The sequence below is a fragment of the Geotrypetes seraphini genome, chromosome 12, assembly GCF_902459505.1.
Source record: "Geotrypetes seraphini chromosome 12, aGeoSer1.1, whole genome shotgun sequence".
NCBI classification, from domain to species: Eukaryota; Metazoa; Chordata; class Amphibia; order Gymnophiona; family Dermophiidae; genus Geotrypetes; species Geotrypetes seraphini.
The window spans coordinates 90,914,949-90,927,388 of NC_047095.1; the positions used below are offsets into that span (position 1 = coordinate 90,914,949).

The 12,440-nt window shown below is 42.6% G+C and overlaps 1 protein-coding gene across 4 annotated transcripts in view; it reads right to left on the reverse strand.

Moving 5' to 3' along the window:
- RC3H1 (ring finger and CCCH-type domains 1) overlaps window positions 1–12,440 on the reverse strand; it is a 446,950-nt gene that overhangs the window by 223,960 nt on the left and 210,550 nt on the right. For all 4 annotated transcript variants that reach the window (XM_033915444.1, XM_033915446.1, XM_033915443.1 and 1 more), the window contains one exon: window positions 403–608. In XM_033915444.1, coding sequence (XP_033771335.1) covers window positions 403–608 — 206 coding nt within the window. The remainder of the gene's footprint in view (window positions 1–402; window positions 609–12,440) is intronic.

Sequence of the window (12,440 nt, forward strand, 5' to 3'; positions counted from 1 at the left end):
TTCCAATTTCCAGATCATTTTGAAATAAGTTAAATATCACCGGTCCCAGTACAGACCCCTGCGGCACTCCACTGTTTACTCTCCTCCAAAGAGAAAAATTATCACTTAACCCTACCCTCTGTTTTCTATCAGATAACCAATTCCTAATCCACAAATGAACTTTGCCACCTAACCCATGACAGTTTAATTTTATCAGCAAGAACAAAAGCCACCATTGGAAGCCAAACAGCCTTGGCCATCACCAGGAAGTACCAGTGAGGGTCAGAATCGCTAAAAGTTGGCCATTAACTTTCTTGATTTTTATACTGCTTTATAATTCAGCTTCAACTTGTACACTTCTGGAATAAAACCAGTATACATTAATCTCAGAGAAAAGTCAAGGAAAAGAAGAAGCTCCTTTACTTGGAGGATAGGTGGCTGGCTCAGCTCCTCGAGGGTCCTGATAGAACACATCTGCCTGCTGAGGAGGGTACATCTGAGAGCCTCGAGGTACCATCTGGAGTTGTTTGGCGACAGATATTGGGGGCAAGTCTGCTGGTACTCGTGGGGGCACAGGGTGAGGGTTCATAGGTAAGGCAGATATAGAATTCTTGGGAACAGACTCCAGCCTGAAAGAAAAGAATAAATTGTTAGTCATAGTTTTGCCCTCCCACTTGTCAATATACATAAAACAGAAATGCAAAACACCCAAAAGTATACAGATCTCTACCATCTCAATCAAAATGTGAAATGAAATGGAACGCAAAACTGCATCAATTTATGGTCTATCTTATAAGAATTTTTATCTCCTTTTTGATGCTTGGATTTGGTTCCTTCTATCACAAAGCTACAGAGTAGCTATTGACTGCTTGGAATCTATTGGAATCTCGGGAAAGATCTTAAACTGGTTTCAAGGATTTTTGGGTCTATTTGGCTTCACTGGGAAATCTTTTGTATAATTTAAGTCTTAAATTTTACATTTATGCGGATGACATTACAATAATTATACCGCTAACTTGTCTGACAGTCGAGATAACAAATTTCTTAGTGACCATTATGAATCAGATTGAATGTTGGATGATTGCTTTTAAATTGAAACTAAATCCAGAAAAAACTAAATTTTTTCTTGCAACCCCCAATGATAAGATTAAAGAAACATTGATACACTTGAATGGTCTCAACTATACCATAGTAATAAAACTGTCTGATGGTATAATAAAGACAGTTTACATCTAACCCTTGTAGAAGTGTTATTTTATTATATTTGGTTTTCTACAATATCTGAGTCTCTTGTGGCTCAACTATACTATAGAACAGTCTATAAAAATATTGGGAGTGACTATAGATAAACATCTCACTTTAGAACATCATACTGATCTATTATTGAAGAAATGCTTTGCTGTGCTCTGGAAACTTCGCACTATTAAGAAATACTTTGATGAAGCTTCATTCCATTTGTTAGTGCAGTCATCCATTTTAAGTATTCTTGATTATTGTAATGTTATCTATTTGGGTGCTTTTAAGAAAATTGAGAGTGGTTCAAAACACCGCAGTTCGATTGATCTTTGGATTGAAAAAATGGGAGCATATTACACCACATTATTTGAAACATCACTGGCTGCCGATTGAGGCCAGAGTTTTGTTTAAATTTGCTTGTATCTGTTACAAATCTATTTTTGGCTTGTCACCTGGATATCTTGTTTCCCATTTTTCTCTGAACCACTCAAATAAGATCACACACAGAGTTTGTTTATTTACATTTTCTTCTGTTAAATTATGTCGTTACAAAAGATTTCTGGAGAGAACTCTCTCTTTTCAAGCTGCTAAATTGAATGGTTGGTTTGGTAAAATTATGTTAGGATCTTCTTTTTATCTTGATTTTAGAAAATTATTGAAGACCCAACTACTTGAAAAATTTGTATCCTAACAGGTATTCTCTTTTAAAAATTCCATGCTTCTTTTATGCAATGTATCACCATTTAAATTGCATTTTTACTGTACGATCGGTTCTTATTTGCTGTAAACCGTTCAGAACCATTCTTTTAAATTGTACTTTTCTTTTAAATCATATTCTTCACTGTAGAATCAGTTCCTATTTATTGTACATTACTTAGAATTGTATTTTCCTTTTAAATTGTATTCCTCACTAGTTATTATTTGTTGTAAACCGCCTAGAACCATTTTTGGTTAGGAGGTATATAAACAATAAAATTATTATTAGTACAGTACTTTTAAAGTTTGGAATTTGAAAATCCTAATGACAAAGATTTTTAATATGGTGGCACACGCTACGGACAAAGGGAGAAGCGCGAGCCCAGGATGGAGCATGAAAACTTCACGCTTGCTTTGTGCACCGCTGGCCCTTAAGGAGAAAGGAAAGCGGCTGGTGAGGTGTCATTCTCGGCAGGCTGTATTAAAAAACTAAACAGGCTGGATGGCCCGCAGGCCATAGTTTGCCCATGTCTGATCTAGTGAGTAGGATGAATGGTCTATGCACAAACCCCAGCTGCTTCAAAACATCCATCGTTTTGCCAGCCTTGTGTGTTTAGAGAATATGTATAAAGATTTATCACTTCAAATATCTTAATAAAACTTTTCTTTTAAATACATAATTAATATTAGCGTATGTGAAAAGCTCAGACTCAACAACCAAACTCTAGTGAATAAACACGGAGCCAGTTGTTAATGAGACTATTACAGATGATCACTGTCTCATTCCACCGCACACAGACTTCTCTATCAAAAGCAACACCACAGAAACCGGAGCTGAAAATTGCTCTACGTGTTCTTGGGTGTACCAATGCTGGAAAATCTCCCACGCTTTAGCATATGCTGAGACTGTAATGGACTTCTTAAGACTTGAGGAGAGTGGAAATGACCACTGCTGAGTGCCTTTTGCATTCTAACACTTCACGTTCAAGAGCCATGCCATAAGAGCAAAGCAATCCAGATCTTCTAGGCACACTGGACCGTGGGAAAGTAGATCAAAATGCACCTGTAGCCAGAGCCCGGGATGCATCCAAAGACGCACCAGATACATGTACCACGGTCTACGTGGTCAATCAGGAACTACCAGAATGACCATTCCCCAATGATTTGCAACCTTTGAAGGATTTAGCCTATCATGGGCCAGGAAGGAAAGACGTATAAAAGTACGTTCTTTGGCCACAACTGGACTAGAGCGTTCAGACCTGCGCTTCCAGGCTCAGATCTTTGACTGAAGAACTTGTCCGCAATTTTGTTCTTTGTTGTCGCCATGAGGTCGAACTGCAGTTTACCCCAGTGGCAAACATAGGCTTGAAATGCTGATGCTAACAGCATCCATTTGCCCAGATCCTCGGTCTGTTTGCTGAGGAAATTGGCCTGTACATTGTCCACTCCTGCTACATGCGCTGCCAAGGGCACCTGTAGATGACATTCCACCCATGTAAGAGCAGGTGGACTTCTGGAGATAGCTGGGCACTCTCGGTGCTGCCCTGGCGATTGACATATGCCACCACTGTAGCATTGTCCGAGAAGACCATTTGGCCTTCCAAAATCTTTTGCAATTTCACCCGAACTAGTTGAATGGCTCAGAGCTCCAGCCACTTGATCGACCACTTCCTCTGGATGGGCAACCAACACTCTTGAATTGGATAATGGTTGCAATGAGCTCCCAGTCAAGGAGACTGGTGTCTGAAATTGCTACCACTTAGGACGTTCTGCGAAGGGGCATACCCTTGGTAAGGGACTGAGGGCGGAGCCATTAATCCATGCTGGCATAGGCCTCCAGTGTCCAAGGTAAAAAAGACTCCTGTAATGAGTGTCTATGGAAATCAATACGTGAGTAACATGTTGGAAGGGACGCATGTGGGCTCTTGCCTAAGGAACCTCATCTAATGTGGCTGCCATGGAACCTAGGACTTGAAGATAGTCCCAAGCTGACAGAGCTGGCTTGGTTAGAAGGCACCATATCTGAGAACAAAATTTCTGTCTGTGTGCCTTTGGAAGACAGACATGGCCTGCAGCCGTGTCGAACAAGACCCCTGGGTACTCCAGGGATTGTGTTGGAAACAAATGGCTCTTTTGGTAATTTACAATCCAACTCATCCTCTAGGACTTGGATCACCAAATCTACTGTGCACCAACCCTCAGACAACGAGGGAGCCCGGATCAACAAGTCATCCAGGTAGGGATGAACCTGCAGACCCATCTTCCAAAGGTGGGCTGCCATCACCATCATCACACTTTGGGAAAAATGCTTGAGTACCTGAATAAATTCATGTAAACTGTTCTGAGCTCCCCTGGAAGAACGATATAGAAAACTGAATAAATAAATAAATATGCGGGGAGCAGTCACCAGGCCAACGGGCAGTGCTGAGAACTGGAAATGCTGTTCCAGAACATTTATTTATTTTAAAAATTTATAGACCGCCTAAAACTAAGTGATTTACAAAGGAACATACACAATAATAAAATAGACGGCATACAGATCAGGTTATTATCAATCTTACTTTCCTTTCTATTATTGATAACATAACCATATTACAGAATTAATATAGCTATCCTCTTCTATGATATTACATAAAGGCATTGACAAATAGCTGAGCTTTAACAATCTCTTAAAAGTCATTCGATCAGTACAAAGTCTCAAACTCCCAGGAAGTGTATTCCACAATTTCACAGCAGCTATTGAGAACATTGAAGCTTTCGTCCTTACTCTCTGTTCTCTATCTGTTATGTACGCCATCCCTCCTCAGATCTCAGCCTTTTTCCTGGTTGGCATATTTTCCAAAGATTTTGAAAGCACAATGGAGCTGACCAGTACAAAACTTGGTGAACTGTAGATAACACCTTTTGTTTTATCCTCTGCTGTAATGGAAGCCAATGTAACTGTTTTAAGTCAGGCATAATATGGGTCATCCTGGGTGTACCAGCAATTAACCTGGCTGCTGAATTCATCAATTGCTGCAATGCTTTACACTTTGTCTTGGCCAAACCAAGATGAAGTATGTTGCAGTAATCTATCTGGGAAGTATTAACACTTGAACAACTGATCTAAAATCGTAAGGCAAGAGTATTGGTTTCAATCTATAAAGAATATTCAATCGTGCATACCCTCCCTGGACAGTCTTCAGACTTTGTTTTCCCACTGAAATGGCAGAGTCCAAACCTTCTGTGTTCTGGGAAAATGGTAATATGCAAGTAGGTCTCTGTCAGATCTAGAGAGGCTTGAAACTCTCCCAGAACCACCACAGCTATGACAGATCAAACTGTCTCCATGCCAAAAAGTGGAATTCTGCACGCTACATTCATGTGTAAGGTCCAAAATGGGTCTCCAATTGTCAGAGCCTTTCTTTGGCACGATGAAGTATATTGAGTATCATCAATGCCCCAAGCTCAAGTCTTCGGACAGCATCAGCTCTATGGCCTGAATGTCTAGCAGCTTGCTCATAGTGATCTGCACTCAGAAAGCTTTGTCCAGGCGCCCCAAAGGAGAGTTCATAAACCAATCTGTTAGAGGTCTGGGAAATTCCAGATTGTAGCCACTCTAGATGATGTCCAGTACAAAACGGTCAGATGAAATCTGAACCTAGACCCATAGAAAATATGGCTCCCTATTCTGAAAGGGACTGCCTTCAACCTGGCATCATTGCGATTTCTTGGTGGAGGGGATGGCATGGGGCACTGAAGACTGGTTTCGTCTGGGTCCGGAAAACCTCCGTCTGTAATTCTGGGAAATCTCTGGGAAGTGGAGGTGCCAAGATCATCTGGAGCCATGAAAATTAGAGCGACCAGAGCCCCTAGAGGGTTTGGGTCTGCTATCAGGCAAAATCTTGGCTCGATGGTCTACTACACAAGTCATAAGATCGTCCAGACCCTTTCTGAATAACAACTGCCCCTTAAAAGGAAGTCAGCTGAGAGTAGTTTTAGAAGTGAAATCTCCAGCCCATTGTCTGATCCAGAGCATTCTGCAGGCAGAGACAGAATAAGCTGACGTTTTACTCATAACACGAATAATGTCGTAGAGAGCATCCACCACATAATCCACTCCAGACAAAAGGAGCTGAGGAACAGGATCCTCTCCTTCATGCTCCAGAGTACATAGCCTGGAAAGACAAGCATGTGTCACAAAGGACGCTGCTGAGGTTGCTTTGACGCCCAAGGCCAACACCTCAAAAAGCCTCTTATGTACCACATCCACATAGTGGTCCTGCAAATCCTTGAGCACCACACCACCTTCACTCGGAAGAGAGGTGCGCTTAGTAACCTGCGCAACCAAGGAATCCACTTTAGGCTGAGTAAAAAGTTGTTGGCACTCCTGTGCTATAGGATACAGCTGAGACATGGCTCTCACAACATTGAGGAACCCCTCAGAAGAATCTCACTACTCTACTCAGTGACTAAAATATTAATGTCCAGATGTCAAGAAAACGTATTGGCCTGAACCCTCACTCTACTCATAAGAGAGAAGGAGAAGATGGAAGAGGCTGACAGTCTAAATTCACCTCACGCAGGGAGCTCAGAAATGAGATCCAGCAGAGCTGTAGGCTTAAATAAGCACAGGATAGTGGGATTATCCCCAGGATCCAAAGTGCCACGCTGTGAGCCAGCATCCCCCAAAATGAGAGGTGCATCTTGAGACAATAAGGGAACAGTGATTCATCATCATCTGTGTCCTCATCCATACAACCTCCGAGGACTTGAGAAGCAAAAGACAGAGGTAAATGCACCCAGAGGGGTCGCACCGTCCCTTGCAGCGTCCAAAGCACAGAGCAACTTCACCCTGGAAGGACGGCATGCCTGAAAGACTTTCCACATTAAATTGATTAATTCAGGTGAAAAAGCCATACCAGGTAGCGCAGAGTCACCTGAAGATGACTAATTTGCATCTCTTGGGTTCTGCAGGATGGTCGCTGTTTCTAGGACCAGAAAATAAAACTGCTCAAACCACCAGGCTAGCTGCCCTTTCTTCAGCCCGAGAGTGCAAAGGAGAGGCTAAGCCAAACGCTCCCACCTCTCCTGCACATGTGGCAAAGCACGTGGCACAAGAATGCTCCTAAGGCGCACAATCTGTACATTCTTGGCATGGATTATTGGTAAAAGAGCCCAAGGACTCCATCCCAACAAGTTTTGAGGCAAAACTAGTAGATTTGAAGCTACAGAGAACTTTGGGAAAAAAAAGACTGCTAAAATTCAAAATGTCTGCTGATAGGATTTTGGCGCCAATAAAAAACACTAGAAAAACAAAATTAAATGCAAAAACTAACAAATTTAGGATTTAGGGGAAGAGGGGAACATAGGAGAAGTACAGACCACTGAAAACTGCTATTTCTGACACCCCCTGATGCAGACACAGCATCTGACTGAACCCCAACCCCTGCACACTTACAGATGCGCAACCAGAAGGGGGGAGGCAAAAACACAGCTGGCACCGTGCGACAACAACAATTTATTTCTGTAGCGCTACAAGGTGCATGCAGTGCTATACATTGTACATGAAAGAGATGGTCCCTGATCAGAAGAGCTTACAATCTAATTATGACAAATACACAAAGGGGTCTAAAAGGTGCGAGACACTGCTGAGTCAAACAGTAGGTGATTGACACTAACTGGGGACAGCCCGAGCTCCAAAAATGCTTCTGCAGGCTGGCCTACATGTACAAGGGATTGCAGCTGCAGACCAATGTCTGTTTTTTTTCCTTGCAGGTAGAGCCGGACCCACAAACAGGGAAGCTCCAAGCACCAAAAACTGAAGAAATTTGAAAATAACACGAATAAAATAAAGAGATAAGGCAGAGCAGAACAGAAACACTTCTCCAGGCTTGCATGCAGAAGTAAAGTATGAGGGTTATAGAAAAAATCCAAAATCCCGAGCTCTCAGTAAAGTAGAAGGGTTGCTCTCAGTAAAGTAGGAGGCTTGCGACCTGGAGAAGATAACCCATTTGTCTAAAATGATACACTGGTTTTTAATTCTCTGAAATGCTCCAAAATCTCAGACAGGTCTGCAGGTGCCAGTAGTGTTAAAAAAAGCACTGAACAGCTTTTTTTTTTTTTTTTTTTTTTAAATGGGAACAGATGTGCGTGTGCTACACACACAATATCTGTCCTCATAAAAACAACAACAAAAAGAACACATTCAAGTTGAGACCCCCTCTCCAACTGCACTTTAAACAACAACAGAAAATTGGCAGAAGGGATGTTCACTCCCTCTTGCTTCAGACACCCCCGCCCCCCAATACCTTATTTAGATGACCAACAGGAGAGGTGTCCACTCCCTCCTGCCAGCAGGCCCACCTCTTCAAAATAATGGGCCTTCTCTTTCCCGGTGCATCCTGGGATACACTGGGATGGCCTAAGACTCTGATTCATTCCCATAAGGGAAGGCAAAGAGAACTATTCCAGAGTTCCCCATTTGGAGAAAATACATTACAAGACGGTCATGCTGTGAGACCATTTATGAGGCTGAAGGAATATGCTGAGTCTGTTGGCTAATACATTTTGCTTCCCTCCCAGATTAATTGCTCACGACATTCTCCTCATGGCAGTTTCCCCCAAATTTGCATTGCTTCCAAGGAATGAGGGTGAGAACCAGTGTCCCATTGTTTGTTCAGATAGAACATGGTAACTTGATTGCTGCTCTGACGAAGACTACTATGGAGAAGTCAGCCCTGGAATGTTTTGAGAGCACTGCATATTGCTCAGAGCTCGAGATTTATATGGAGAGTTTTCTTGTGAGGAGAGCAGATAGATGCCTTGAGTGTAGAGGCTGTTCAGATAAGCACTCCAGCCTAACACTGAAGCATCTATGGCAAGAAGTTTCTGATGTGAAGAAGGTTGAAAGAGAAGACCTCGAGTGAGGATGGGAAGAATATCCACTACTGGAGAGAGCAACAAAGAACATAAGAAATGCCTTCACCGGATCAGACCTTAGGTCCATCTAGACCGGCGACCCGCACACGCGGAGGCTAAGCTAGGTGTTCCCTGATGAAGACCTTGTTAACCCGTATCCCTCAATGTGATTTGCAAGAAGGTGTGCATCCAATTTACCTTTGAATCCCAGAATGGTGGTCTCCGTCACAACCTCCTCCGGGAGAGCATTCCAAGCATCCACCACTCGCTATGTGAAACAGAACTTCCTGACATTTGTCCTGGGCCTGATGCCCCTCAGTTTCAGTTCATGACCTCTTGTCCGTGTCACATTTGACAATGTGAATAACGATGTTTCTTGCTCTATTTTGTCGAATTCTTTTAGTATTTTAAAAGTCTCTATCATATCCCCTCGCAGTCTTCTCTTTTCGAGGGTGAACAAACCCAGTTTTCTGAGTCGTTCCTTGTAGCTCAGATTCTCCATACCTTTTACTAGTTTCGTGGCACTCCTCTGTACCCTCTCCAGTAGGGTTATATCCTTCTTTAGATAGGCAGACCAGTGTTGGATACAGTATTCCAAGTGTGGTCTGACCATTGCTCTGCAAAGTGGCATTATGACGTCCGCCGATCTGCTAGTGATCCCCTTCTTTATCATGTCCAACATCCTGTTTGCTTTCTTTGCCGCCGCTGCGCATTGAGCCAACGGCTTCAGGGTCCTGTCTATCAGTACCCCCAGGTCTCTTTCTTGTTCGCTCTTGCCCAAAGTTACACCTAACATTTTATATTCATGCTCCTTGTTTTTCATGCTCAGGTGCATTACTTTGCATTTTTCTATATTAAACTTCATCTGCCACTTTTCCGCCCATTTCTCCAGCTGGTTCAAATCCTTCTGCAGTTCTTCGCTGTCCTTTTGTGTCCCAACTGCCCGACCTAGTTTTGTGTCATCTGCAAACTTGATAATATTGCTTGTTGTTCCCTCTTCTAGGTCATTTATGAAGATATTGAATAAGATGGGCCCGAGAACCGAGCCCTGGGGCACACCGCTTGTCACCTTCTCCCAGTCCAAGAACTTCCCATTTACGCTGACCCTCTGCAATCTGTTCTCCAGCCATTTGCCTATCCATCTTAGTATGTCCCCTTCTATTCCATGGCTTTGTAGTTTCCTCAGAAGCCTTGCATGCGGAACCTTGTCGAACGCTTTCTGGAAGTCCAAGTATATTATATCCACCGGGTCTCCGCTATCGATTTGTTTGTTCACCTTCTCAAAAAATTGAAGTAAATTCGTCAAACATGACTTCCCTTTCCTGAAGCCGTGTTGACTGGCTCTCATCAGGTCGTTATTTTCCAGGTGTTGTACTATGCTGTCCTTGATTAGTGCTTCAACCATCTTCCCAGGAACCGACGTAAGACTCGCAGGTCAATAGTTGCCCGGTTCTCCCCTCGATCCTTTTTTGAAGATTGGGATGACATTTGCTATCTTCCAATCGTCTGGTATTTGCCCGGTTCTAATTGACATGTTAGCTAGGGTTTGCAATAGTTCTCCAATTTCGACCTTAAGCTCCTTTAGCACTCTCGGGTGAATTCCATCTGGCCCAGGAGATTTGTCACTTTTTAGCTTGTCAATTTGGTAGTATATTTGGTCCAAATCCACGTTCACTGTGGTGAGGCTTTCCTCTATTTCACCCTCAAATACCCTTCCTGTTTTGGGCATTGTTGCAGTGTCCTCATTGGTAAAGACAGAGGCAAAGAATTAATTTAGCCTATCTGCAATCTGTTTGTCTTTCCTGATGCACCCTTTTCTTCCTTGGTCATCGAGAGGGCCTACTGCCTCTCTTGCTGGTTTTTTCCCTTTTATATATCTAAAAAAGGGCTTGAAATTTTTGGCTTCTCGGGCTATTTTTACCTCGTAGACCTTTTTGGAGTCTCTTACTGCCTTGTGACACTTTTTCTGGTCGACCTTGTGACAGTTCCAGGCCTCCGTTGTTTTTTTTTCACGTTTCACTGCATCCTTCACCTCTGTAGATAGCCAAGCTGGTTCTCCATTGTTTTTGTTTCTCCTTCCTTTGGATATCTGCGGAATGTAGAGATTCTGCGCTTCGGTGACTTGGATTATAACAGATACAAATCCTGTGACCTGAGACCATTGGGTTGACAGAGTCCATTGTGGCATTTTGAGATGGAAACATGCAGAGTGATGTGTACTGTGGAGGTCATGTGGCCTAGAAGGCATAGCATCTAATGTGCTGTTATGCATAGTAGGGTGAAAAATGTCTGGCACAAGTGAAGGAAATTGTCAACTTTCTGCTGCAGTAGAAAAGTCCAACCCTGAGCAGTATCCAAGACAGCTCCTATGAACGCCAATGTCTGGGTCAGATGCTGATGTGATTTTAGTAGTTTATGGTAAACCCTAGCAGCTCTTGGAGATGAATGTTGCACTGATGACATGTTGAGCTAGCAGCAATGGTGAAGCCTTGATCAACCAGTCATCCAAGGCATTTTATGAAAATTCGTGGAGCTGAAGCCAGACCAAAGGGTAAGACTTTGTACTGGAAGTGGCGAGATCCTATCGGAAAGTGAAGATACTTTCTGTGCAGGAAGGATGGATATATGTGTAAGTTTCCTTGAGATCTAGAGAACAAAGCCAATCGTTCTTTTCCAAAAGAGGCAGAAGAGTTCCCAGAAAGACCATGTGAAACTTCTCCTTCAAGATCATTTGTTGAGGCCCTGGAAGTCTAGAATTGGCTGAAGGCCTCCGGTGTTTTTTGGTATCAGAAAATACCCCCAGCCCCTCTCCTGTAAAGGAATAGGCTCTATGGCATTTAGCTAGAGAAGGGCTGAGAGTTCTTTGTGAAGTAGGGTCTTCTGAGGGGAGTTGAAAAGAGACTCTTTTGATAGGTGATTTGGAGATTTTCTTAACAATTGTAGGGTGTATCCCTGAGCTACTATTTGTCTGATGTAATTAGAGTCTATCGTTGATGAAAGTAGAGAACTCTGACCTATGGGAAGATTTGGAGGAAGAGTAAAGTAAATGTTGGCAATGTTCTCTAGAAGAGAGTGAAAAGGATGACTATTGCTTGGATTGAATCTGAGATAGAGATTTCTGTGATTTCTGTTGTTTCAAGCAGGACCTTTGAGGGGAAGGTCTAGAAGAGGAGGAAGAAGAAGGTTAACCGCAGCGATTTAGAGTTGTAATAATATGAACATCTGGACATTGTGGAATATCTCCTAGATGGGGAAGATTGCTAGGTCTGTACCTTAGATAAAGTCGTCATAGTATCCTTGTGTTTTTAAAATTTTATCTGCAGCAAGGGCCATTAGAAAGGGGTTCAAGTACTGAAGTTTCCAGATCCGAGAATTGAAGCCAGGCCAGTCTACGTATTGCAATGGTTTCTAAAGATGTTCTCGAAGAAACACTGAAAGCATTAAATGCTGCTCTAGCCATGAACTTTCTTGTAGTGAACAAGTTCTTTGATAACTGCTGGAACTGCTTCAATTGTTCTGGAGGAAGATATTGGTCAAAATCCAATAATTGTTTTACCAAAGATTTGAAATAAATGGACATGTAAAATTTGTAGTCCATCATCCTGTTAAGAAGCATTGAAGACTGGAAC